Source organism: Triturus cristatus, chromosome 4_1 (assembly GCF_964204655.1).
Source record: "Triturus cristatus chromosome 4_1, aTriCri1.1, whole genome shotgun sequence".
Taxonomy (NCBI): Eukaryota; Metazoa; Chordata; class Amphibia; order Caudata; family Salamandridae; genus Triturus; species Triturus cristatus.
Window position 1 is genome coordinate 526,308,549 of NC_140585.1, and position 27,404 is coordinate 526,335,952.

General features: G+C 43.9%; 1 protein-coding gene and 1 long non-coding RNA gene across 2 annotated transcripts in view; one reads left to right on the top strand and one right to left on the bottom strand.

Moving 5' to 3' along the window:
* Positions 1–2,871: 2,871 nt before the first annotated feature.
* LOC146855179 (uncharacterized) lies at positions 2,872–21,723 on the bottom strand. Its single transcript, XR_014980796.1, has 3 exons — positions 20,343–21,723; positions 15,600–15,740; positions 2,872–3,182 (listed from the first exon to the last, which is right to left on the bottom strand). It is a non-coding gene; the product is annotated as an uncharacterized LOC146855179 (long non-coding RNA).
* A 105-nt stretch (positions 21,724–21,828) lies between these two features.
* The window catches only part of MED21 (mediator complex subunit 21), a 70,992-nt gene continuing 65,416 nt past the window's right edge, over positions 21,829–27,404 (top strand). Inside the window, exon 1 of the mRNA XM_085652795.1 lies at positions 21,829–22,249. Coding sequence (XP_085508921.1) covers positions 22,208–22,249 — 42 coding nt within the window. The 5' untranslated portion in view covers positions 21,829–22,207. The remainder of the gene's footprint in view (positions 22,250–27,404) is intronic.

A 27,404-nucleotide genomic window follows, 5' to 3' on the forward strand; every position in this document is an offset into this window, starting at 1 on the left:
TTTTCTTGGGTCTAGTTGAATTCCTCTTCTCAGGGTTTCTGTTAATAAGTCACCAACTGGTAGGTCTAACAGTGTGTTATTTTGATCATCTTGTCTATTTTTATTTGTTACCGACACTAGTTCATTCCTTACACTACTTCTAGGAACTAGCAATGTGTGCACTTTTGGCAATGTCGATTGTTCTCCAAATAATGGGACCACAGGACCAATTGTCACTGGCACCGTCAAAGCTTCTGCATTCAGATTTAGCTGATTTATTTTCTGGAACTGTTCCATTCTAGCTTTATTTAACAAACTCACTTCATTTTCTCGCACTATTCTAGCTATTTCGGTAACTTGGGTAGTCAACGGAGTTACTATTTGTGGGGCACTTGGAATCACCTCCCCTGAAATGTTTTCTTATGGTGGAGGTCTTTTAGTCATCATATCTTCCAACAATTCATCATCAGATTCATCCAAATCTTCTCCCGCCGTTTCTATATTTTTCTTCTTCTCCTTACACTTTGTACCTGTCTGACTCCCTACTGTCAAAACTGGATATAGACCCTCGGTCACTACAGCTCTTTTCCATCTTTCATTTGTTCTTCTCGCCTCTCAAATGGATATCTCGGCATAAAGCCTCTAAATCTTCTACCACTTCGACAGCAGGAGAAATACTGACGGTGTTTAAAAAAAAAAATGGCGTCACGCAAAGGTCACGCAACGTGACCTGCGTAGGAATCCCAGAATGCACCACAGGAAAGTTAGTGAGAAGGCGTCAGGCTGATCAGAATGAAGATGTCGGAACACTCACAGAAAGAACGAAGAGACGAACAGCGGAGCGAGACAGGAGAATATGGGAGCGCTGTTCAAATGAAGCGGTAAGCTAACGGTGTAATTTTAACGGCACCAAATAATCGTAAAGGGTAAAACACGCAGCAGGGGTGGTGAACGGTAAAACGATGTCCAAACGATGAAATGAGTCAGGAGCAGTACGATCCCAGCTCGTCGCCAATTTTCTGTAGCATCAGTATGTAAATAATACACAGAAGGTAATCAAAGTAGAGTCATCTTCTTTATGGTCAACCCGCAGGGCAGCAGCATGACTCTCAAAGAGAGCGTAACAGCTGACCCTAACATTCTACACACACATTAATATATGGAGAACATAGAACCATAGTGTGGAAATTCTGACTTCCAAAATCTACAAGAAAATTCTACAGTCCTGCCAATTATTACGCATCAGATGTGACACTAACTCATTTCAGTGTGGTGCTCCGCATCACCGCACTGAAATGCATTGTCGCGCATAATGCATAGTGGCAGTCTCAGGTGTACATTTTCTGATGGCTGCAAACGTGAGTGTGGCAGCTGGCTGCAGGCACTGCCTGTGGTCTGCCTGCGCTGGTGCGCTGATTCCGTGGTCTTCTTGAGGCAGTGATCCAAGCTAGGCGCCTGCCAGTCCCAGGTTCTCTACTACAATGTATCACCCGCGGCCACGGTGCCGCGCGGCTCTGTGTCAGCCTGCATGACGTCACGTCCGCTTTTCAAGCTAGGGCTCCACGTGGGTATGTCACATCCTGCTGGCTCCGAGGGCTGGGAGTTTATTATTCAGGAAGGTGCCAAGGCGGCCGCAAATAATTATGGGGCAGCGCCGTTGCTTGCACTTGATGGCGCGGCCACACTCTGCTGTAGGCCATTATAATTAAGGCCGCTGCAGCATTCAGTTACAATTTTCAGAGCCGTAAGTGCCTGAGAGAGCAGGTAATCTATTAACTGGAATGATCAATTACATATTTTTAAATACTTCACCATAGCTGCCATGTATAGATTAATGTGATGGAACTGAGCTATGTGACGAGGTTAGTGTAGACCTAGGTACTAGTGCTTTCCGATGTTTATTTACTCCCTCAGCCTGTGCCCCCTTTGATTGTTGCTGTCGGCTCTCCTAGCAACACTAGAACTCTGCTCTGAGTCTGGGAGAGGCTGAGCAGGTGGTGTAAAGGGCAGGCACACCTCTCATATTAGCCAAGCAGTGCCATTGTCACCAGTTCTGCATTGAGAGCTCTTGGTGGGAGGGGGGCTGCTCACCTGCATCATGACTGGGGACATACTGACTTTCTTTACTGTACAGCAGCTGAGAGACCAGTGTATACAGCTGGCTGAGCCAGTGAGTGTGGCTGTCATAGACTCACAGAGACCCTTCTCAAAGGCAGCTGCATTTTTTTGTTATTTTTCCCCACTTAGGTGCACCAGTGTAGTGTTGTCACTTTACTATAAAATTAACGCTACCACAGTTATTTTGCACAAAGGAGGGGCTAAATATCCCTGTTGAAAGAACTCTAATATACCAATGATGCATTGCATATTCCCAAAACTACGATAGTTTACAAGGCCACGTGGTTAGTGCCCTTCCATTTCTGTCATTTGCAGCAGTTTTAAGATTTTCTTAGTTTATTGCTGCGCAAATGGGTGTAATTTCTAATCTTTATATAAATTTCCCTTGTCGTTACTGCTTGATTTTGCTTGCTAGAAAAGTGTCTGTCACTCATAGTGGTTGAAATGTCACTCATGATCTCACAGAAATTATAAAAATGTCACACATAGCAATCAGAAACCTTGGCAGCTATGGCTCTAAGCAGTGCAATTAAATACAACTTACCAGATACAATACAACTTACAAAGTACTACACGATACTACACCTTTCTTAGGAAAAAATACCGGTGATTTCTTCGTTTTGCCATTTTGTGAACTTACTAGAGCTAATATATGTGAAAAACAATTCCAAATTTGCGAACATACGTGACAAGAATTTTCAATTCTATTAAGGACAAGGAGGCGAGGATTATGCTTTCTCATTTCTTTATTAGAAATGCTCAGTAGCCAATTAGAAAACATTAGATAAAAAAGAAACTACAGTACCCATGAACACCAGGGTAACACGTGACCAACCATAGAGACCACAATATAAAAGGTCATGTAGATAGTATTACATCCTCTTTCTTTGGTGAGGAAACAGTTCAAATTAAAACAGGAAGTCCAATTAAAACGATGAACGTTAGGGAGAGGAAGACCATCAGCAACAGCAGTAGTCCACTTCGAAGAACAAAGGACCCGGCATCAGTAGATCACTGGAAACAGAGGACCATCGAAAACAGGATAAGACAGATGGAACAGAAAAACCTCTACTTCGGGTCAGAACCTGAAAAGAGACATGCAGCCGTAATACACATCCAGTAAATAGAATGAAGACAAAAATAGGGGGGGTAGAGAAAACAAGGAATTGCACTAAACATGATTCATATGCAAAAATAACAGTATAAATGCAGAACATGTGCATAAACAATAACAATGGGTGGGATAATCCTCGCCTCCTTGTCCTTAATAGAATTGAAAATTCTTGTCACGTATGTTCGCAAATTTTGAATTCTATGTCAGGACAGGATGCTCCGATTATGCTTGTTCAAAGCTGATCCACCAACACAGAATTAATATGATCAATTGGTTTGTAATAAAAGGTTTTGAACACTGAGTCAGAAGACCAATCTGCGGCCTTCATGAGGTCAAATAACGTAACACCCATCGAGAATGCCTTAGAAGCCATAGCCCCACGTGCCGAATAAGCACCAAAAATGGAAACATCAATGCCAGCTTCAGACATGAGCCATCTAACCCAGTGAGCCAAAGTAGCTGGGGTAACAGGGCGAAAAGGCTTCTGCAAAGCAATCAATAATTGACCATGCATATCTGAACGTAAAGGAGCAGTACATACCTCATAACCCTTGACACATTGAACAACGCAAAGGTTGGGATGATTAGGAAAGGAAGGAGGTAATCGAGGTAGTATTCGTTTTGGTGCGTTTGGAAAGAAGAAATGAGACACCCTCAGGTGTAAAACTGCGACCGGCCAAGTCCAACGAACGAACATCAGACACCCGCTTGCAAGAAACAAGGCACAACAACATAGTCAGTTTGGCTGACAGTTGCTTACGGGAAAGCAAAGAATTGGAAGGCCAGGCCTCCAAAAGCTTCAAAACAATGGATACATCCCAAAGAGAGACATACTTAGGACATGGAGGATTCGACAGACGAATACCCTTAAGCAATTTGGCAATCAAAGGATGCTCACCCGCAGGTTTACCATCAATATGAAGATGAGCCGCCGAAATGGCAGAACGAAAGTTGTTGACAGTGCGATAAGCCAAACCGACGAAGCGAGAGAGGCTAGAAAATTAATGATCAGGGAGACATCCGCTGAAGTGGGATCAACCTCCCGTTGAACACACCAGTCACACCATTGTTGCCATGATCCTCTGTATCGTTTATGAGTACTGGGAGACCAGGCTTCACTGATAAACTTGGAAAAGTCACGTGAAAGGCCTGGGACCGACCAGCGATTCCCCGACATTCGCCACGCTAGCAGAAGGAGATTGCCTGATAGAATCAGGGGATGCGGATTGCCGAGTGGATCCAGCAAGAGATTCCACTTCTGGGGGAGAAGGAGCGGCACTGCACAACACATCTCCAGGAGAACCGGGAAGCACGCCTGAGCCCTCCACAGAGGAGCAATCAGAATTAAGTCTGTTTGATAACGTTTTGTGCAAGCCAAGACCCTGGGAATCATCATGAACGGGGGAAAAGCGTAGCACAGAACCGACGGCCAAGTCTGTAGAAACGCATCCGTGGCCAGGGCTTTCAGATCCGGCCTCCAGCTGAAAAACAGAGGAAGTTGAGTGTTCCGGCGAGAGGCGAACAGGTCTAAGTGACACTGACCCCAGATCCGAAGGAGAGAACGGAAAATGCGAGGATGAAGCCGCCAGTCGCTGAAGTCGCGAAGGTAGCGAGAGTTCCAGTCCGCAATCTGATTGTGGCGACCGGGAAGATATTCGGCAATAACAGTGATCTTCTGTTGCAGACAAAAGTGCCAAAAATCTTTGGCGATCTCGGCCAATATCTTGGATTTCGTTCCGCCTAACTTGTTGACATACCAGACCGCCGAAATATTGTCCATGCGGAGAAGAATGCAACAATTGGATCGAAGAGGAGAGAAACACCGGACCGCAAATGATCCCGCCAGGAGTTCCAGGCAATTTATATGGAGAGACAACTCCTGGGAGGACCACTGACCCCCCGTCGAGACGGGACCGCACCGGGCTCCCCAACCCCACAGACTGGCATCGGACTCTATCACCAGATCCGGAGATGAGCCGAACAGGGCTCGCCCATTCCAGGCATGTATGTGGTCTAACCACCATTGCATCTCCCTTCTCGCTTCCTCTGAAAGAGGAATTAGATCGGAATAGCGAAGACCTTTCTGGAGATGGCGGATCTTCAAACGTTGAAGTGCCCTGTAATGCAGAGGACCCGGGAAAATCGCCTGAATGGAGGACGCCAACAGACCGACAACTCGTGCTAACGATCTCAATGACACAGTCTGTCTGGAAATAACCGAAGTCCTTGACCTGGAAGCCCAGAAAATCTATCACCTGTGATGGAATCAAGACTGATTTCTGTGGATTCACCAGAAATCCCAGAGATTGTAAAAGGTCGATAGACCACTCCAGCTGTGTCAAGACTGTGAGGGGACAGTCTGCCATGATTAGAATGTCGTCCAGGTATATTATTAAACGAACACCCCGAATGCGCAAACATTCCACGACGGGCCTCAGAAGTTTCGTGAAGCATCAAGGTGCTGTCGAGAGGCCGAACGGGAGAACTTTGTACTCGTAGCAAGTCCCCTGCCAATGGAATTGCAGGAACCGACGATGTGGCTCGAAGATGGGAATCGACAAGTACGCATCTTTGAGGTCGAGGCGAACCATCCAATCCCCCTCGCGAAGAAGATCGCGCAACAGATGAATCCCCTCCATCTTGAAGTGTCTGTAAACTACACCTCCGTTGAAGTCCTTCAGATTGAGAACCAGGCGGGAACCGCCCCCTTTCTTCTGTACCAGAAAAATCGTGCTGATGAACCCATGGGGATGGCGAACAGTCTGAATTATTGCCCCTTTTTGTAGAAGAGACTCGATCTCTGCCGAAATGAACTCTTGGTCTTGAAGAGAGAAAAACAGAGGACTGGGAGGGTGGGTTTGATTTTGGGGCTGATAAAACTCTATTTTGTAACCCTGAACAGTTTGCAGCACCCAAGCATCTTTGGAGATTAGACGCCAATTGTGCAGAGAAAATCGGATTCTGCCCCCCAGAACCACATCGGAAACCGGAATCAAGCTCACCTGAAGTGTTGGAATCCTGGTAGCCACTTTGATTTCCGCCGGAACGTCCCTTTCGAAATTGCCCTCTCCCTTTGCGAGAGGGATAGAAGTGGGAACGGGAGTTGTAGCCTGTATCTTGACCGCCGCCCCTTTGGGACTGGAATCCCCTCTGGGAGATTTGTTGAGAGCCACGGCCAAACGAGCGTCCCCTATGTCGTCCGGCCCTGGCAAAAACTGGACGAAGCGCTCGCGGCAGCGAAGCTTGAGCTTTGTCAAGGCCACTGAAAGTTGCTACAAAATTCGTAAGTTCTGTTGCAGGGATTCTGCTTATGCACAGAACTATGTGCAGGAACCCAGGACCTCAGAGAATTGTGGTGTACCAAAAACTCCCACAGAACCCAGAACCCCTTATCCGACTAGCTTAGTGTCCCATTCGTTATCGAGATCTAGCTCGGCGGTCCCAATGTATAGACAACCCAGAACAAGCGACGTAGAATATTCTCAGGAATGGTGGGAATCAGAAATACCTTTTTGTTATTATTCTCATATCAGTCCACAACAGAATAAACAGAGACACGGTTAAAGTTTAAAGAGTTTAATTTATAAACCTCATGTCCTAAGATGCAGTATTTTGGCTAACATAAGCAGACAAATGGTCAAGATCAGAACCATCAGCATTGTTACAATACCATAGAAAATGAAAGGAGCAATCATAATAAAATGACAGTGGAATTCAGCCACCTTCCTTTCGCCAGTAAACTAATAGTATTATTATTAGACTAATAGAAGGTCTATAGGCTTGAATGGGGAACCCCATACCGTATAGATCAGCTTAGTGGAATCACATCACAGGATCAGCTAGGCTCTCTCCTGGGAGCGCTCTTCTGCCGAATGAATCTAAAACATGCTGCACTTCAATATTAAAAGCACTCGTCTTTCAGGTATCTGCAGCTGCGTGCATGTTATGGCTAAGAAGTGGGCCAATCAACCTGCACTCAACAACATGCACCGTCTAGTGACCCAGACTGTTTCTTTACACAATGTACAGACCAAGGTCGCTACTTACTGTTAAGGATGTTAACAACAGACAGTTCTCATGTGAAGCAAAGTCGAGTAAGCATTTCTCAAATAATAACATGCAACAACAGTGCCGCGTGCAAAAGCGGCAAGATGGCTTTCTAACATCTAACGCGGTTGTGCTAACTTAGCATTGTACATAGGGAGATAGGTATCATCACTACACCCCCCCTTGATCGGACCACTAACCACTAGGGGCGCACTTTCAAGAACGCAGAGTTCAAGTCCGATAGAACGGAACCAAGGGCATGACCTGTAAGTCCATATAAGGTAAGTGAAAAAGTTCGAAGAGAAAAAAAATAAAAAGAAAATTGATGTTGTAGGAAAAAACCATTAAAAAGGGAAACAAATATAACATCGATGGATGCACCATGAAATGAAAAAGGGCAAACAGTCAATCCATCAAGGTGTAAGCACAATAAGTTGCAACAGCTTCCAAGAGGAAATCATTGGAACGTTCCGCAAAATTATCAGCCATCCAATCCAGCAAGGGGAAGGAACACACGTGTTCCTCGATTAATGGAGACTCAAGCACCATACTTGGACAGCAGGCGGGTTCTTCACGATAACTCCTTTCCAAGAAGTCAGCAGCTGCCGTTCCGATGTCCCAATTCCCAACGACTCCATGTGCAGCCGCACAGGCCATAATCCTGATTCCAGAACAGTCCAACTCATGAATCACTAAGGGGCTCATTAGCTGATCATAATCCGGGGCAGGAGACACCGAGGTCGACAAGCACAAATCCAGAGCCCATTGGAACGGACAATCTAGGCAATGAAAGACAGGTTGCACGCAAGTAAAGAAGGGAAACCGGAAGGACAATCCATAGGCGCTGCTTAAGGTCGCCAATGGTAAAGTGCCATAGTAGTCAAGCATTCGGTTACGCAGATGGAGCAGCCGGGGCATGCTGCCTTGGAACACAAGTTGCGCAGCCATTGCGTAGTATGCAAATCAATAGAAGTACCTCAGCTACGAGGGCGAGAAGCAAAGGGAGACCTCCGAAGACGCTGGAAAAAATAAAATGAAAAAATGCGGGGATCACACCAAAAATAGTTTGAAAGGAGGTCACGAGGCCGGAGCCCACAATTTTAAAAAAATGAACCAGGCCACTTGTTGATGAGGCATTAAAGATAGTCTGAATCAGGGTCCCAAAATGAAGTGGGAAATCAGTATTCAAAAGAGCCTGTACTTCCGTGCATGTGTTAGCTACGTGAAGGACAAATGTTTCACGGGATGAAGTCAACGCGACTTCTTTTTGAGACAATAGAGCCCTTATTCTGCTCATCTTGTTGAACTCTGCTTTCAAGGTTGGAATAGAAGGCCAGATGGATACATCGAGCCGGCCATGCGGGGGTGGGAAAAGGACGTTATTGCAGCAAACTACTCGCTGTGATACAGTTACTATGTAAGAAATTCCCACTAACATCCCACAGCAAGCTTCATTATTTAATAGCAAATAACTACCGTTAGCAAGCAGCGTAAAAGACGGTGTTATAACTGGCACCGGAATCCCTTTCAGGATGCAAGCTAAATTAGGAGCGTGTATATTACAAGCACCATGTAACTGAATATGCCTACACACTACAGAGTGATCCGGAGTGGAAGTACACTCTTCACCTTTCAAATAAACCCCCGTACCATCTCTCACACATCTATACGTGAATGGGAGTGACCAAACTTCGTGCAGGAAGGCAGTACCAAGTTGTTCATATCTGCCAAGGGCATAATGTTTCATGCACGAACTGAACTTAAACAGGGGGAACAGTAACGTGATCAACCCGTGAATAAGCCACACAGCAGAATTTAATTCAGCAACAGAGAAAGGTAAAGGTTCTAATTTCTCAATGTGCAGCAGTGAGTATGTAGCATCTTTCATGGACATGAACTGTTGTTTCGCAGTTAAATTAAAAGGGAGGAACAAAGATGAAACATTCATGTAATCCCAAGGGACTTTCCCTGCCTTTAACGTTTGTAACGTCCATGCAAACTGCATAATAGAACGCAATTGATTTTGACCATGATACAATACAGACAAATCATCCTGCACAATGTCTAACACAGATGATACAATATTATCTAAGGTATAAATTCTGGAATACAGGGTGTTAATGCTATTATCTATTACAGCCAATACTTTCTCCATATTGGCTTGGTCAATAGCTCGTAGTCTGGACGCAGCCTCAATCTGTGACAGCTTCCAAACTTTGTTGTAAACAGCATAGACCCATCTTTTGGACCTGCCCATCGCAGGACCCTTAACAAAATCATTCAAATCTATTTTGTTGTTTAATTTTGATAAATGAAGTTTAACAGATGCTAAGGTAGAATGTTGCAGCCAAGATTGGCATAACTTCCCCACGGAGTAGGTAGTTACAGTGTGAGAAGATTCAAAACGGGGGTCCACACGAACTTGTGTGAATTACATTCACGAGAGGCAGACGTTCTTTAAGATCTGCCACTCGATCCCAAAGCGTTTTATGCTTAACTGTGCTACCTTTGGAATCACGATAGTCATTTTGAGACCAAAAATGTAGATTGTCGTTGTATGCTTGTACACAATAAAACGAGTCACTCACTATAAGAGTAGTGACTCGAGGATCAGCAAACTCCAGTGCAAGCACCAGAGCACGAAGCTCCGCCAACTGTGCGGTACAATCACCCAATGACTGTGTATGTACTACATCGGATTGGAAATCACCATTTACGAATGTACCAACCACAATTGCGCAAGCCGCTGAATAGGCGTGCTTTGATCCAGTTGCGGGTTGCGCAGACCCGTCAGTGTAAATGACACAATGGTAATCCTCGAGCGGGCACAAAGACAGAGGAGCTGGAATGTTTTCTCTTCTGGTTTTAAATTACAAGTTAAATTGTTCTTAAAAATATATTCTAGAGTTAGTCCTTTAGTTTCTATAAAAATTTCTCCTAACACATTAGCTTCTTTAGCTGGATTTAATTCTTTATTCATGGGCAATCGTCCAAGAATATTATCTATATTAGACAAATTATATTCTAATTTTCCTACTTGATAAAGTATACTAGTTAAAACGCTACATGTTATTCCATAAGTCGCTGGGAGGTGATGATAAGTCACCCCTTCTGAAACAGATGCAGGTAATTGCATGCAGACATAGCAATCCCTTACTTCCATCGTTTTAACATATTCATACAACAATTTTGAAAACACATTGCTAGAAAAATCATTTATTGACCTATCTTGATGCACATGCTCTGTGCTTGTTCTAACCGGTATTACCTTTTGTGAGTTTTTCACTATATTAGTTATATTCTCAGTATGTCCTGCTAGTGTATCTAAAGTTACTTTGAAAGAGATCAAAAGAGCAAGTATGCTCCAAAGAAGCATTAATAGTCCTGTACAACAGCAGCATGTCTTGCACCATCTTCTCATGAAGGTACATCTATTCTTGTTATCATCTATGTTAGCCATTTTGTTAGCAATAACCGTGTCTTTTGACTAAACCTCTTCTACTCCACCTCTTGTAGCTTTCCTACAAGATTTAAGATCTTATCAGGTAATTCAACTATTTCAATTTTCTTATTCAATCCTGTGTATTCCTACAAGGATCGATTTAATTCACTCAGCTCGGCCTTTTGTCGTTTTTCACTTCTTTTTCGTCATCCACATGCAGGATTTCCTGATCTTCCGCTTCTTCTCCGATGTCGGATAAGATAACTCTCAGGATCTCCCCTGTTTCTTCTTCCTTTATAAATCTCAGCAAAGTCTCCTCTGGATTTCCTTGACTATCTGCCTCTTCTGCCTCTTCCCTTTGTTCAGGCAGTGCCACGTACGTCCATTCAGGTGACTTATACTTCTGGTTTGGTTTTCTTGTTCGTTTGTTTGCTTCTGATACTTCTGCTTCTCCCTCTTTCTCTGGATGCTGACTAGTTACTTCATTCACTTGTTCAGCCTCTAAGGGTTTAGCTCGTATCAATCGATATCTCAGCTTCTTAATTTTGTTTGGCCAAAGATCACCTTTAGCATTTCTTCTTGGTTTGCCGTTTCTTTCCTCAATCCAAGTTCTCTTTCTCAGAACTCGACCCTCTGGTATTTCAGTTTCACTGTCCTCAGATTCTGTCTCATTTGATTTTTCCTTTTCAGAAGTCTCTTTTTCCACCTCTTGAGTTGGCCCTACTTCTATCCCTCCTCGGATCTCCGGCACGCAATCTTCCTGCTGACTATTTGTCCCTTTACCTAGCTGTGTGTTGCAGTTCCCTACACCTCCTCGGGGTTTTTCCGCAATCTGTCCCTCTCTTTCTATGACTGTCCCTTCTTCTTCTTCCAGTATTGTCTCAGGTGAAATTTCTCCTATTCTCTCATCTGGTGTATCTTCCAGTATTTTCTCAGCTGGAATTTCTTCTATTCTCTCATCTGGTGTAGGAGTTACTTCTGACTGGATGTTCTTTTCTTTTCTTTTATTCTTTCTGTGTTCACCATTAGCGTTTTGCTCATCTCCAGAATCTGAACCATCGGAAATTTGCAATCTTTTCCTCAGAATTTCTCCTCTGGGGGTCTGTACTAGTCTTGGCTCATTTTCCCCCTTTCAGGATTTTCTTTTGAACCTATATTCTCAGAACTTGACTCATCACTTGATTCTGATTCGTCAAAGTATTCTTTTCCAATGCCGTCGGCTGGATTTGGAACTCTCAGAGTGTGACTTGCATGTATCCAATTTTTCAGTCCAGCACACTTCACAGCAGTTGTTGTGGTCAAGATGACCTGTCTTGGCCTTCCCCACCTTGGAACCAGGCAATTTCTTCTTCTGTGGACTTTTATCCTCACCCAATCTCCTGGGCTTAAATCATGGGCTGGTTTCTTTTCAAGTGTGGTGGCATCCGCTCCAACCTGGTGAAACACAGAATGAACTGCGTCAGCCAGGCCTTTACAGTAATCCAAAATCATGTCATCAGTTATAGTCATCAGCTTGTTGACTGGTACAAACACATGTCTCATGGCGCGTCCCATGATGATCTCGTGTGGACTTAAACCTGTAGTTCTGTCTGGAGTAGACCTAATGGTCATCAAAACCAGAGGCAAGACATCAGGCCATTTCAAACCTGTGGCCAAACACATTTTGCCTATTCTATTCTTGATAGTGCCATTCATTTGCTCAACCACACCAGAAGCCTCTGGTCGGTAGGCACAATGCAGTTTCTGTTGTACATCCAATGCTTCACAAATTAGTTTCATGATCTCATTGTAGAAATGTCCTCCTCTGTCTGATTCTATGGTTATTGGGAACCCGTACCTTGGGATGAATTCCCTCAACAATAGCTTGGCCACTGTGATTCCATCATTTCTTCTGGTTGGATATGCCTCAACCCATCGAGAGAACAGACAAACTACCACTAGAACATACCTCAGCTTGTTATAAGGAGGCATTTCAATGAAATCTATCTGCATCCTGATGAAAGGTCCTCCCTCCCGGCCTATGGTGCCTAGACTCACCACAGTTTTCCTTCCAGGATTGTACTGTTGACATGTCAGGCATCTCTGACAGAGACTTTCTGCGATCAACCTAAATTTTGGATTGTACCAGGTCTGCTTAAAAGCCCTTATCATGGCATCTCTTCCCAGATGTCCTTGGCCATGATACATCCGTGCCATGGTTGACATCATGCTATCAGGCATTACTGGTCTTCCATCCCGATAGACCCACACATGATCCTTTTCCCTAGGTGCACATCCTGCTTTTACCCACTGCCTCATTTCCTCATCAACTGCCTCATCCTGCAACTGCCTCACTTCATCCCATGTCCCCACAACGTTAGTAAACAATATGGAGCAAGAAGACATTTCCTTTTCTTTTGACCGATTAATTGAATATTTATTTCGGGCACAATACTGAGCCATGTCATTGGCAAAACGGTTGCCGGTAGTGATGTAATCACTACCCTGTCCATGAGCAGCACATTTCACAACAGCCAATTCTTTGGGCATTTGTATTGCCTCAAGCAATTTTCCAACCACTTCTGCATTCCTTATGGGAGTTCCACTTGAGGTCAGGAAACCTCTTTGCAGCCATAGTTGGCCGAAATCGTGGACAACTCCGAAGCCATACTGGCTATCAGTTATCACAGTTACTCTCGCATTTCTCCCAATCTTGCAGGCCTTGGTTAATGCCACTATTTCTGCTACTTGAGCGGATCTAACTCCTTTCAAGGGTGATGCCTCTATAACTGCTGAAACTGTACATACTGCATAGGCTGCACTCAACACTCCTTCATCCGTTCTCAAACAGGATCCATCCACAAAAAACACATGATCACTTTCTGGCAGTGGCAGATCTCTTATATCAGGTCGAGGTTTTGTGCAGTAATCAAGCACATCCAGACAATCATGATCAACCTCTTTTCTTATCTCCACTCTCTCTGCATCAGGCAAAAGTGTAGCTGGATTCACATTCACACATCTTTCCAGACTCACATTGTTTGCACCTAGAATGACCTTTTCATACTTAGTCAGCCGACTATGTGACATGAACCGTGTTTGACTCCTTGTTAAAAGGATCGCCACACTGTGAGGTACAAACACTCTTACTGGATATCCCATCACAATTCCCTCACTCTGCTCCAGACTTCGACATGTAGCCGCAACAGCTTTCAAACATCCTGGCAGACCTATCGCCACTGGATCTAGCATTGACGAAAAATAGGCCACTGGTCTCCTTTGTCTTCCATGTTTCTGTATTAACACTGAGAGTGCACATCCATTTCGTTCACTACAGTATAGCTCAAACTCCTTTTCATAGTCTGGCATACCCAGTGCAGGGGCTTCACACAGACTGTTCTTCAACTGTTTAAAAGCTGCCAATTCTTCTTTGTTCAGCTCAAGGGGGTCTTTTACCTCACTTTTTGTCAGTTTCACCAATGGTTTGGCAATCAGGGAAAAATTAATTATCCACTGACGACAGTAGCCAACCATTCCTAAGAACATTCTCACTTCTCTCTGGGTCATTGGCGCTCTCATTCCTTTAATGATTCTGATTCTGTCTATGGTCCCTTTTCTCATGCCTTTCTCAATATTATGACCCAAATATGTCACTTCTTTCTTACAGTATTGCAATTTTGTTGGAGATACCTTAAGTCCTCCATCTGCCAAATGATTTAACAATGCTATGGTATCTGTTTCACAGGCCTCACGTGTCTTTGACGCCACCAATAGGTCGTCAATATACTGGACTAAAACTGAACTCTCTGGCATAGTAAGACTTTCCAGAGATTTCTTCAACAACTGGTTGAAGATGGAGGGGCTCTCTGTGTACCCCTGTGGGATTCGGCACCATGCCAAAATACTGTTTCCAAACCGAAATGCAAAAAGTGGCTGGCTGTCATGATGTAACGGAATTGAAAAGAAAGCGTGACACAAATCAATTACTGTGTACCATTCTGCATCCTGTGGGATATGATATAAAATCACTGATGGATTTGGAACAATTGGACAACATGAGACAACGATCTTGTTAATCTTTCTCAAATCTTGCACAATCCTGAATTTCCCACTTGGCTTCTTCAGTCCCATTATTGGCGAATTACATGGGCTGCTCATTATTTCCCTTAACACTCCCTGCTGAATCATTTTCTCAATCAGAGGGGTTACTCCTGCTATTATTTCAGGTGTCAGTCTGTATTGTGGAATATTCGGATAGGCTGCTCCTTCTTTTACAGCTATTCTTACTGGGTCTACATTTCTCATCAGGCCTACATCTTCGCCAGTGAAATCCCAGACTGCTGCCTCCACTGTCTGTTTTAATGCTGGGGGCAATTCATCTGGATTGAATACTGCATAGGTTCCAGCAACCTCACATTCTCGGTTAGCTATGGTCATTTTATACAGAACATCTTCATCTGGTGTTTCAAAAGCTATACCATCTGGTGTACAGAATATGGTACAATTCATTTTGCACAACAAATCCCTACCTAGTAAATTCACAGGACTGGTGTCACACACCACAAATCGGTGCATGTCGGAAAATTTCCCTATTCTGACCTTTACCGGTTCAGTAAGGTACGTTTTAATCTGGGTGTTTGATACACCAACTACTTGGATTGTTTCATCCGAATGAGGAAGATTCTTCACATCTGCTGATCTGACAGTGGATCGTGTAGCTCCAGTGTCTACTAGAAAAGTAATGTTTTCATCATTAACTTTTCCATCCACAAATGGTCCTGTCTGATCTATTTCTAAAGATGCGCCAAGTACGCACCCTGCTTCCTCTTTTCGGCACCGTCAATAAAACTCCTCTGGCTCACTTTCATCATTTTGCAGCCAATATTGTGACACAGCGCTCGCGCGGGTCGGTTTGTTTACCTGTTCCTCATTGTAGAATCCCGCTTCCTTGCTATATCTTTGTACACTCCGGCTCTGTGGTAAGGGTGGTTTTGGCACCTGATTCTGCGGACTAACAGCCTTCTGCTGTTGCGGCGGTGGGCCACTCTCCTCACACTGCACCTGTGGATTCAATGATGGATTTTCATTATTAGTACCTGGTGGATATTTACACTCGGATTTCCAGTGCCCTAATCTTCCGCAATTGTGACAAGGAAACTTCTTCTTTGCCTCTTCTATATTACCCTTTCCTTTTCCTGGGCCAAATCTTGATTTAATACCTGGATTATTAGCTTGTTCCACCAGCTGAGCTTCCTGTCTCTCTGCAACCTTCACTTGAGCCCACATTGCCTTTTCCTTTAATTTTTGCTGTTTTGCCTCAATCTCATCACTGAAGTATTTAGCATGTCTCAAAATCTCATCTATTTTCTTGCTCTGCCAGTCCACAGTGTGTTGCTTGATCATGTCCCCAATCTCGGGACGCAGACCATACACAAATCTATACACAAAATGACTCAGGTCCTTTTCTCCCAGACTGTCATCCCCACTGAACTGTTTGAAAGCTAGAATTAGTCTTTCATAGTATGCGTGGACTGACTCCTTCGCTTCTTGATGTGTTCGATCTATTTTAACCCAGTCAGTTTCTTTTGGAGGCACTTTGTTTTTCAAGAACACCATGACCTGCTCGTACTATTTCATAACTTCGGGATCTGGGGCTCCTGTTTTGGGATCTCTTGGGTATTCTTTGGTAGGCCAATCTATGACTATTTTACATTCTGCCCACAAGTCTGCTGGCACAATTATATCAAACAGACTATTCAAATCGATCCACAGCACTTTTGACAATTTTACAAATCTGTCTACTTGTCTATACCACTCGACCGTTTTTTCCCGTAATCGAGGGAAGTCATTGGTAAATGACAAGATGTCCTGTCTAGTCCATGGGACATGCACATATCCCCCTCCTGGAATCTCTCTCATAGGGAACTCCATCACCACCTTTTCCTTTTCTCTCACAGGAAATGCTGAAAATGTTCTGTCTGAAGTGTCATCCCGCTTCCTATACCACCTACTCTTCCACTTGTCCACATCTCCCCATTTCCTCAATACCGTGATTATGTCCCTAATCTGCCCTATTCGCCCTGCAGCGTTCAGATTCTCAATGTCTTTTTCTGTGAAGTCCACTCGGTATGGTTTTTGTAAAGCTTTTACTTTGTCCATGTCAATTCCCATTTCACTCGCTATTTCCGCTAGTCTGTCATGTAAATTCCTTGCTCTCCAAGTGACACTCTTACAGAGGAACAGTAGTTCCTCATCTTGGAAGTTTTTCAGTTTTTCTGTGGGAATAGTCCCTACAATCAACTCTTCTAACATCATCCGTAATCTCGCTACATCAACAGTATGAGATTCCTTTTCCTTATCCTGCAGAACTTTTAACCAGTCATTCAAGTCTACAGTAGTTATGCTCACTGACTTCTCTACATTCCCTGGTTCTGTCAGTCGCTGTGGTTCTAACATCGATCCTTCTACCATTCTGCTTCTCTCATCAGTGTCTGGACAATAAAATGGATTATTTGACACATGTAATTCACCTTTACCCATAGTATGTTCCCAGGAACTCTCTTTCGCTCTCATCAGGGGCTGTTCTGCCTGTCTTGGATTCACATATGGAACTGTTAGTCCGTGTTTACTGCCTTTCTGCTTCTCAAAAATAGGCATAACAGGACCTATGGTCACAGGGACTGTGACTGCTTCTAGATTTATTGTCAATTCTCTTATTTTCTCTGTCAGTTCTAATGTGGTTTTTGCTAGTTCCTTGGAATTTTCACTCTCAGCTCTATTTTCCTTTCCCCTTTCCTTAAGAGAATTTCTTCTTCTTACTTCTGGGGTCACAACTTCTGTCTTAATGATTCTCAGAGTTTCCCTCACTGGTGTACCTGAGGTTGGCGTTTCTGGTTCCTGCCTGTATGGAGGTGGATTTTTGTAAAACATATCATCTAGGACATCATCATCTGTCTCATTAGCCCCATACCTCCGGGTATCTACATGATTTCTCTTTTCTAGGCATTTTCTTCCTTCACTTTCTCCATCTGTTCTAAGGGGAAACAATCCTTCAGTCATACTAGCATCTCGCCACCTTCTCATCCGATCACTATGAGTTTCACGATCGTTTGGCCGTCCAAACATGTACCTATAACGGCTGCCATTTCTCTGCTTCTCTCGCTCATGCATCTCATCCTCCCACTCTGTTAATGCCTCAAACTGCGTAGGCCTAGGTCGCGGATCCAAGCTCATCATCTTTTCCCGTAAGTTCCTCAAGATTGCCAAATTAAAGGACCCATCCTCTGGAAACGCTAGAACTCCATCTTCCTTTGTATATTTTGCCTAGTTGTCTAACCAAATGCAAGTATGATACCCATACTTCGCAGCCATAAAGGATGCAGTGGTTTTCGCTGGGGGAAGTAACTGTCCTTCCCTAGTCACAATCTTTTTGTCTTTCACAAACCACCTCTTCATCTTCCCAAATAAAGATTTTTTCTTCTTTTCAGGTGAATGATAATACATTCTCCTTTCTTTCGTAAACCCTTTTAGTCTTTCCTGCACGGTACGATCTTTAGTCCAATAGCAACGTGACTCTTACTCGCGCACCAATCCTAGCGTCGCTACATCACTGTCACGATCTCCAATCCCTGCGCGACTCACACCAACGCACCAATCCTGGAGCGTTTACGTCGCTAGCACAATTTCCAATCCCTGCGCGACTCACACCAATGCACCAATCCTGGAGCGTTTACGTCACTGACTAGCTGTCCAATCCGAGCGCGGTCCTACTGACGTCAACAGTCGCTGCAGCTGCTCTTGCTCCTGACTCCTGTCTCCAGTCTACCCCTCCTTTACAAAACTACTCTGTAGACTTTTGTTTCAATTTTTACGATACTTGTTAGTTACAACATATAAACATCTCCATTGTCTGCTCCGCTAACCACAGAATAGCAAAAAGACCTTTCCCACGAGAATTCTGCTTCCCGAGAACAGCGCTTACCTCTGCCCTACTACAGAATAATTACATCCATTAGTAAAGTAGCACATCCCTCTACTTCACCCTTCTATCAAGCATCAATTAACTGTTTTCTCCGGATTTAAAACACATAGGTGGAAACGCAATGCTCCTGAGAGATAAAACCAGAGTTCCACAATTAATCCAAATGCTATTTTCATTCACGCACTTTCACACAAGGAAATGCTGTTCATTCACACAGAATCCTGCCTTTCCGCGAACAGCGAACAGTCTGTCCTACTACAGAATTATAACATACGTTAACAAAGCAGCGCTTACCTCTACTTTGTCCTTCTTACAAGCTCAGAGAACACCTGCTACCTTTTCAGTGATAAGCGTTATTGGCATACCAATTTGGTTTCCTGGTACCTAAGACCAAAATTTCACAGGTAACCCATTTGCTATCATACGTACTTCTCTCACACAGAAAGAATGTCCCTGACGGCAACACACGACGATGTCACCAAATCGAACCCAGACAATGTGACGCGCAACTTTAATTGTCACACGTTCTTTCCCGTGTACCTACGGGCAACCACAATTCCGTCTTTCTCAAGAGCAGCACTTACCTCTGCCCTACTACGGAACTGTCACCGACTTCTTACATCCCAGAAGCCGTACAGACGACATAAAACTCAATACGACTTCAACATATAGTGTTAGTACATATATCAATACCATTCAATAATCGATAAGCTATATACATGCCAATATCATCAATCCAACACAATAAAACTCATTTCTAGCTACCAAAAAAATACTGATAGATATATACACATGAATCATCAAACCTAAATAATAAAAAACATCCTCTTGCTACCAGAAAGAAACTGGTGCAGTTCTGAACATAAAATGTTCCCCTGCTTCCACGGACAGAATGATTTCAGTCACACGCACATACACACATCACACGCTGGTGGGGCCCATAACACCAACATTCATTCTCATCACACTATCCGTGCCTAACAGAGGAGATTTTCAATCTCCTACGAACTACACCTTCTACACTCTGGATAGAGGAGAACCACATCTATCGATTTTACCCTACTAGTTCCTCCATCCAGTGGTCGACTAGATCATTTAGTTAAGATATGTTTTGATGGAAATCACTTTAACATTCATTTAACGCAAATAAACATTACCAGAAATAACCACCCGACACAGTTCTTCAAACAATGATTTTTCTTTATCTAATTAAATTTTCAGTTAAATCCTAACAATGAAATATTATCTTTTGTCATAGTTACCTATTCTGGCTAATCGTCGTTCTCTAAGTCAGAAAACTGGTCCTCAGAAATTCATCAGAGTTCTACCGTCCCGTCCTCTGCTGTCAGCATGGAGTGCCGCATAGAGTAGCATCGATCAGGGTGCGTCTCAAGCTCTTTGGGTGGTAACCTAATTTCCCTCTCTAGACTACTAATATTTATACCAAAATTTACATATACATGTAACAATTTCAATATTTCCAGGTCATTGATTGGATGAATTCAGTCACGTCTAAATACATTAAAAAACATCTTCTAAATTTCACATACGGATGATGAATAAACTAGGCGCATGGGAAAGGATGTTCCCAGGTCGGGAAAGTATCAGTCTATTGTTCGTAGATGACTTTTGGTTCCCGGATGGCAACATTTGGTTCAAGTTCAGGGACATCGGCATCTCACCCAGAGTAGTCTTCATAGACCTGGTTCAGAGGTTCAAGGAGAGGACACGACGTAGTCAGTACAGGCGTCTTCCTCCATTGCTAATTTCGTGATGTCATGTACTTTAGTTAGGATTCTGTCAGCAGCCATCTTCTAGTAGGCCGAAATAGTTAACTTAAGTAAAGAGACACAAGAATCGTAATTAATACATGGAAATGACTCAAACAGTGTTATTCCCTTACTAATACCCTTATGTGTATGCATTTATCTAGCCATATGCGACATTTAAAGCCATTATTGCTGGTTTATTTAAGCGTAAATCACATTAACACTGCTTAAGCAACACTTATCGTTTTAATATGCATACAACTTAGTTCACTTATTAATTTGAGCCGTGCAAATGCATTCCCACGTGTATTCTCTTGGTTAATCAGGTTGGTTAGTACCATCACATCAGTCAATTAATTATTAGAATTAATTATTTAGTCGTTTTAATATAAACTTATATAAATGGATTGGGTATACTAAAAATCTTATTTTTCCTGCTCCATCAAGTGAACAACCCCACAGCAAGCCAGCAGGACAGGTAGAACCTGCACACACTGCAAATAATTAAATGTGGGGGGAGGGCTTGCTGTAAAAAATATATACACTCTAGGCAGAGCCTATGCTTTGTTATACAGCCCAATGCTTTGAAAAGAGCAAAAAGGCGTAATTGGGGCTGAGAATACGAGGCTGTGGGCAAGCGTTGTTGAAAACAACCTTCGGTAGCAAAATCTCCATGAGAAAACACGGAAGAATAACTCAAAATGGCCGCCGCGCAGGCGCAGTAACGGCCGCCTCCGTAAACAAAAAATAGGAGGTCACGAGCATAGCGCGCGAGTCCTCCAGTCCCCGTTCTCCCACTCCACTTAAATATTTCATAGACACGGGTGCTTCGCCCGGACACAGGGAGGTGAACACACGCTCCCTTCAACATGACACAGAAGCGGCGAACCTCGCATAAACAAGCAACCGATACCTGCAAGGGGCGCGAGGGATACAACGAGAGCCAGCGCTAATTAGCCATGTACATAAGGAATACAAAGAAGCATCACGCAAATGTCAAAGTACAAGTAAATAAAGGTAAAGAAGCACTTAACTGGCTGCGGAGCAGCAAAGAAAGAGTATCTACATGACCTTTTATAATGTGGTCTCTATGGTTGTTGCTACCCTGGTGTTCATGGGTACTGTAGTTTCTTTTTATCTAATGTTTTCTAATTGGCTGCTGAGCATTTCTAATAAAGAAATGAGAAAGCATAATCGGAGCTTCCTGTCCTGACATAGAATTTGTGAAAAATTACAAAGAAGCATTTGTAACAGGCAAATTGTCCCTCTGTTCTTTTCGAAACACAGCATTCAAGCTTCCGTTTTCCCTCTTCGAGCCTTTAGCCAATGAGGGCTAGCTTTATGTGAACCAATGAAAAACGTGCTGCCTCGAGGGCACTGCTGAAAGCAAAAGAACTGGGAAGCTCCGCGACCCTTGATAGTAGTGCAGCGGCCATTTTGTAGTTTTTCCCCTACTATTCATAGAACTATGAATACACCAGGAACGTAAAATAAAGACCACATTCTTATTTTTATTGAGTACAATGTATTTATGATGTGAATAGTGATAGAAAATCATTATTTATTTATAATATTCTAAATCAAGTACCTTTTCAATTACAAAAGTTAGTTGGAAAAGTGTGTTTTTTTAATCTTCTTGTAGAACAAGGAAACGTGTACTCTTTAAAGATGGCAGCTCGTTGCAGTGTGTTCGTTGGCTCACGTAGTGCACTGTGGCTGTTACGGTGTGAGCGCCACTAGTCTGGTTGCGAATATTATTACACAGCGAAGCTAGGGTCATGGCGGACCGGCTGACACAGCTGCAGGATGCAGTGAACTCGGTAAGTGGTTTACTGTGTGAGTTATAGTCTTTATGGCATATCAGTTATGTACATATCTCTGGTGTCGCTTCGTCATTTCACCCCCTCAACAATTATCTGGACTAACAGTGTCATATGGTGTCTCGGTTTCATGCAAGGGGCAGAGGAAGACGATATTACCTTCACCGGTTGCTTAAAGTGGAAAAGCGTAGTGCTTCTCGGATCCTAGGAAGCGTAGCTCGCCCCTCGTATTCCAAGAAAACAAAACTTAAAACCCTAAATTACGACACACAATTTCGAGGAACAACTTTATATTATTTATGTTAAACACACCGTTGATTACATTTGTAGGTTGTAACGTGTTACGCCATATAGTACGTTGTTAGACACTGGGTGTGTAAGGCAACCCACTTGTGTAATTTCTATTGTCCCCAGTGCAGACGTTCTCCTTAGGTGTCAGCGTTCAACTCGACCTTCCTCGCAAACTTAGAGGCAGCGTGCATATTTACGTTGGCCTAAGCCTCGGGTGGCGGGTCTCTTGCAGCATAACAGTAAGGCATACCAATGTTGCTGCTCTTTCAGGACCGCTCCTGCATTTAGCCTTTTATGTATCTAATTGTACGGTCTTTGTGTTGTGTAGCATGGCAGGCTATGTGAAGTACCATGGACCAAAGATAAGATTCAACACGTATTTATTAAGTCCAACATTAACATCACCAGCGTCTTCAGCTCAACTACCGCCTGGTTTGAATGGAAACATTCCCCCTTGGAGCTTTCCATGCCTAATCTTTCTAAAACCTCGCAGGGTTCTTGACAGGACTAGGTGCAACATACCACACACCTCCCCTCCCCCTTACAATAATGACCGATTAAAACTTATGGACAGGCATCTGTGTACAGGGATGTGGAATTCCTATAGCTCGACGCCCGGGATATATTGTTTGGGGTCAAGGGCAACAAGTTTTCATGTGTATTTTGTCCTTGGCCCAGCCCCCTACAGCATAAACCCTTTGGCTGCCAGTTTACAGTAACCTAATATGAATCAGGGAAAGGCATTTCCTGCAGTTAAGGTAATATTTATATCCATGTGTTAATGCTGTTCAAACTTGTATATATGGTTCATTAATGCAAAGGCTTTATTATTAGGGCGAGCGCTCTAAGTAAATGTAAGTTTAGACTGCACTGACAGTGGTTAAGGTATAAAAATATGTACACACATTTTCAATTTTTAGCAATATGAGGCTATGTATACTGCTCTCATAATGCTCTCTGATTAGATGCTAATATTTGCAGAAGCTTGAAAGCAAGATTGATTCTTTACTTTCAAAATGAAATGTTCACAAAAAAAATGCTAAAACATTTCACTAAACTACTGAAAATGTTTAGGTACCAATTCTTTGCAGCATCATTTAGTAAAATGTGTTGATGTACGCTAGTTTTTCCCAAAAATATTCATAATGGAAAATCAGCGTAACAAGTTTTAATAAGATTATGGGAAACATAAAAAGAAACCAGCATTGGTAAAGCCAGTAGGTCTGAAATTGTTGCTCAGCCTTTGGGTTTTGTCAGTGCGTCACTAGCATGGTTTTGTGAAACCTTATTGATGTGGGAGCTGCCGGGCCCTCATAATTAGAACAAACACTGGCAAAAGCAAAAATTGTTTTGGTCTCAAAAGGCACACATTGTGCTGTAGTTCCTGGCACTGAACAAAACAACTGTGTGGTGATATGCTCCTTGTGTAAGAACAGAATGATGTCACTCACAGTGAAGCTAGCTGATACAGATAGAGAAAGAAACAACATTTTAATAAACACAAAAAGTCATGGTTAACGCCAGACCTAATTAGGGGCCCAATAATTAATTAAATCCATGTCCTTGAATTGAGTGCAGCTATACGACTTTAATACTTTCACAGAAGTAGGCCAAGAAATAGTAATCCTAGAAAATATTTGTGAACTGCAATTTAGCATGAGCAAATATGGAGGTGTAGATTTGCTCATGCGAAAATCTGAGTGTTTGCAAGTTTACTTCCCCCCCTCAAACCACTTTTTTCCCAACCCAGGAAGAAGTTTTATGTGTGTCATTGTGAGCAGGCGCGGTGCGTCCATAGGGGCGTGGGGGCGTAGCCCCCCCGCCCGCGCGCCCGCAGCTCCCTCCTAGCTCCCTCTGTGAATGGCAGTCAGCATGACGTCGGACCGTGGGCGGTCCGGCGTCATGTTGACTGACATCATTGTCAGAGGCATTTGGGAAAGTCAGCACAAGTGCGCATGAGTGGGCATGGAGCTTAATTTTTACTCCGTGCCCAGTCATGCGTACTTGTATTTTTGCTGTCTTGCGCATGCCCATTAGGAGCCCCTCGGTCTCCTAATGGGCAGGCGGCGGGCGAGGAGTAGGCGGTGCCGTCAGCCAATCCTGGCGCTGCTGCAGCGCCAGGATTGGCTGAGGGCCGGGTTACAGTCACTTGCGTCACGTCACGTGGACGTGGTGTTTTGGACCGTTTGAAGGGGCAGAGAGAGGCGCCAAACGCGGACCAGGAGAAGAGGCGGTCAGGTAAGTGTTTTTTAATTTTTAATAATACATGAAGTGCAGCTTTTACTCTTTTTTCTGCTCGAATCCTTTTTCAATATTAGTGAATATTTTTCTCTGACCATGAGATGCCGGGTGGCCTCTGGGTATAGTTTATTTTCTTGAAAATGTTTGTTCAGTGCCCTACGGGTCTTACTAATCAGCGAGAATGCCGGAAAGCATCTTGGGGTGAAATGAATTTTTTGCTAATCAGTTTTGTTAAGTAATGATGCCATCTTCATTGGGCGCCGTGAGTGACAGAGTCAATCCCGTGCCCTTTGTACCTGCTTGTCAGGAAGCTGCACCCAGCCACGCGGGGCTGGAAGGGAGCGCTCCCAGGCATTGTTCCCTGACATAAGGAGTGAGGGAAAGTATTTACATTATTACTAGCGGAGTTTAGCGGGTCAGACGCAAATAAACTGTGGAGGGTTACATTGAGAGTATAATTTTGAAGACAAGGGGGCTGCTCAGGAGAGGTCGCTATTGCAGCAGGCAGCAACAGAGAACGCTGCTATGGCAGTTTGTCGGGTACAGTGTTATTGTACTGTGTTCTGCTTGCTGCCTATGAGTTGTCTGGTGATGTGCTTTTACAGTGTATTGCAGGGTGCTGTGTGGTTTATTTCATGATTCTTCGATTCCTATGTATGGCAGGGTGCTCTACTTGTGGGTTATTTTATGATGCATCTGGAGTTTATCATTCTTGTGCTTGCTGTCTGTTTGTTCTTTTATGATGTACCTGTACATTGTCATAGCAGAGAGCTCTGTTTACTGGCTTTCTTATGATTTGTCTATGATGTACCTGTGCACTGTGCATTGCTAGCGTGTAAGTTCTTTTGTAATACAGTTATTTACTTTAGTTGGAGGGTCCTCTGGTCGCGCGTTATTTTATGACGCATGGGGGCGGCTGGTGACATTTGTAAATGGCGGGATATGTACTTAGCTGGGATCAGAGTTGGGAAGGTCTAATTTTGATTGCAAGTGTTTTGAAGAAAATCCATGGAGGGGAAGGGGTGTTTTGGTCCTAGTTTGAGAGTGCGTTTTGACGCGACTTTGTTACGGGGCACTTTTACGCCCCGCCATTTTCAAATGTCACCAGCCGCCCCTGATTGTGAGGAGTACATATTTAACCTCTCTCCGTATGGGAAAAGATTAGAAAAGAGTTAGTGAAAACCCTTAAAACATGCAAGTTAGTAGGTTTCCACAGACTCAAAAGGGCATTCAAACCCTGGAACTGTCGCTTACCTTCAGACCCAGTATGTAGATCTGTGGAAACGTGGCAACATAAGGGAATTGCTAGTATTCGAACCCCTGCTATGGAAGGAGCCCTGGCATAATCAGAGAGGCTATTTCAGAGCTCCTATATATTGAGATTGCTGCCATAATTTGTCACCGCATTACAATGCACAAAAGGGACAGGTGGATTTTGTTAAAGGACAAGTAGATTTATGAAACAACCTGCCCCATGGACAAGTAGATATTTTATTACATTCCACACCCCTGATGTAAATAAAGCTAGTACATGCTATAACTAAAATAAATTAGAAATCCCAACAGTACGATCTAAAACCACTCAAAATCTTGAAGATGTGCAGGCTTCTTACTTATTATGCTTAAACTTTTCCTTGCGCTTGCTTGCAAGGCGCCAGTAGCACTGTAATCCAAGGGACAAGATATGGCCTTAGTCTTTTAGGGCTCGCATGCGCTGAATAGGAGGGCCTTTAGCCATCGCTTTGCTCATTTTCAAGCACACACTCGTGCTTGTGGCAGCATCCTCCTTTCGGGAGCAGGCAGCGGCGTGCCACAAGCACGAGTGCAGTGCTTGAAAATGAGCATACTGCTCTCGCGAGCGCCTCTCTCCTCGTCCACACTTCCCGGCCACTCCCTCGTTCCGCCCTCTCTGTCTTCTTTTTGCTCGTGCACTCACAGCAGCAGCTTCGTTCTTTGGGTTGGTTGTTGGCTTTCTTCCAAAGCGTTTGCTCACCAATGTATTATGCACTCCTATGATCCAGGCTGGCAGCTGCTTTGCGGGCCTTCAGAGCATTAGGGTGATGTGAGCAGAGACACAGGAACGAAACACGTTACCGCTAAGTGGCGTCGCAACCTCGTGACTAATTTGCACAACTGCAATATTTAGACTTTTCTTTAAACCGAGGTGCGAGCCCTCACACCGCTGCCAGGCACTCGTGTGCCCTTCATCAATGCCCGGCTCTCGCCCCCTCCTAACTAGTGCCCTCACATCACTGTCTGGCTCACGGATGCCCTCAGATCAATATTTGACGGGTGTTGCTCGCAGGCGCCCTCACATCATGTCCAAGACTGCGCGTGTTCTCAAATCACTCCCTATCTCGTTCATGCCCTCACACCACGGACAGCTTACACGCTGTCACACCACTGCCTCTGCCTATCTAGCACCCTCTAATGCCTGCTGCTCTCACGTGCCCTCACCTTACGAGTCCTCAATTCAACTGCCTGACTCAAGGCCCTCAGTTCACTGTCCTGGTCACAAGCCATCATATCACGGCCCCACTAGAGTGCCCTCACACACATCACTGACCGACCGTTTCGCATCCTCTAAGCCTCCTGCTCGCGCATGCCCTAACGTCACTGCCCG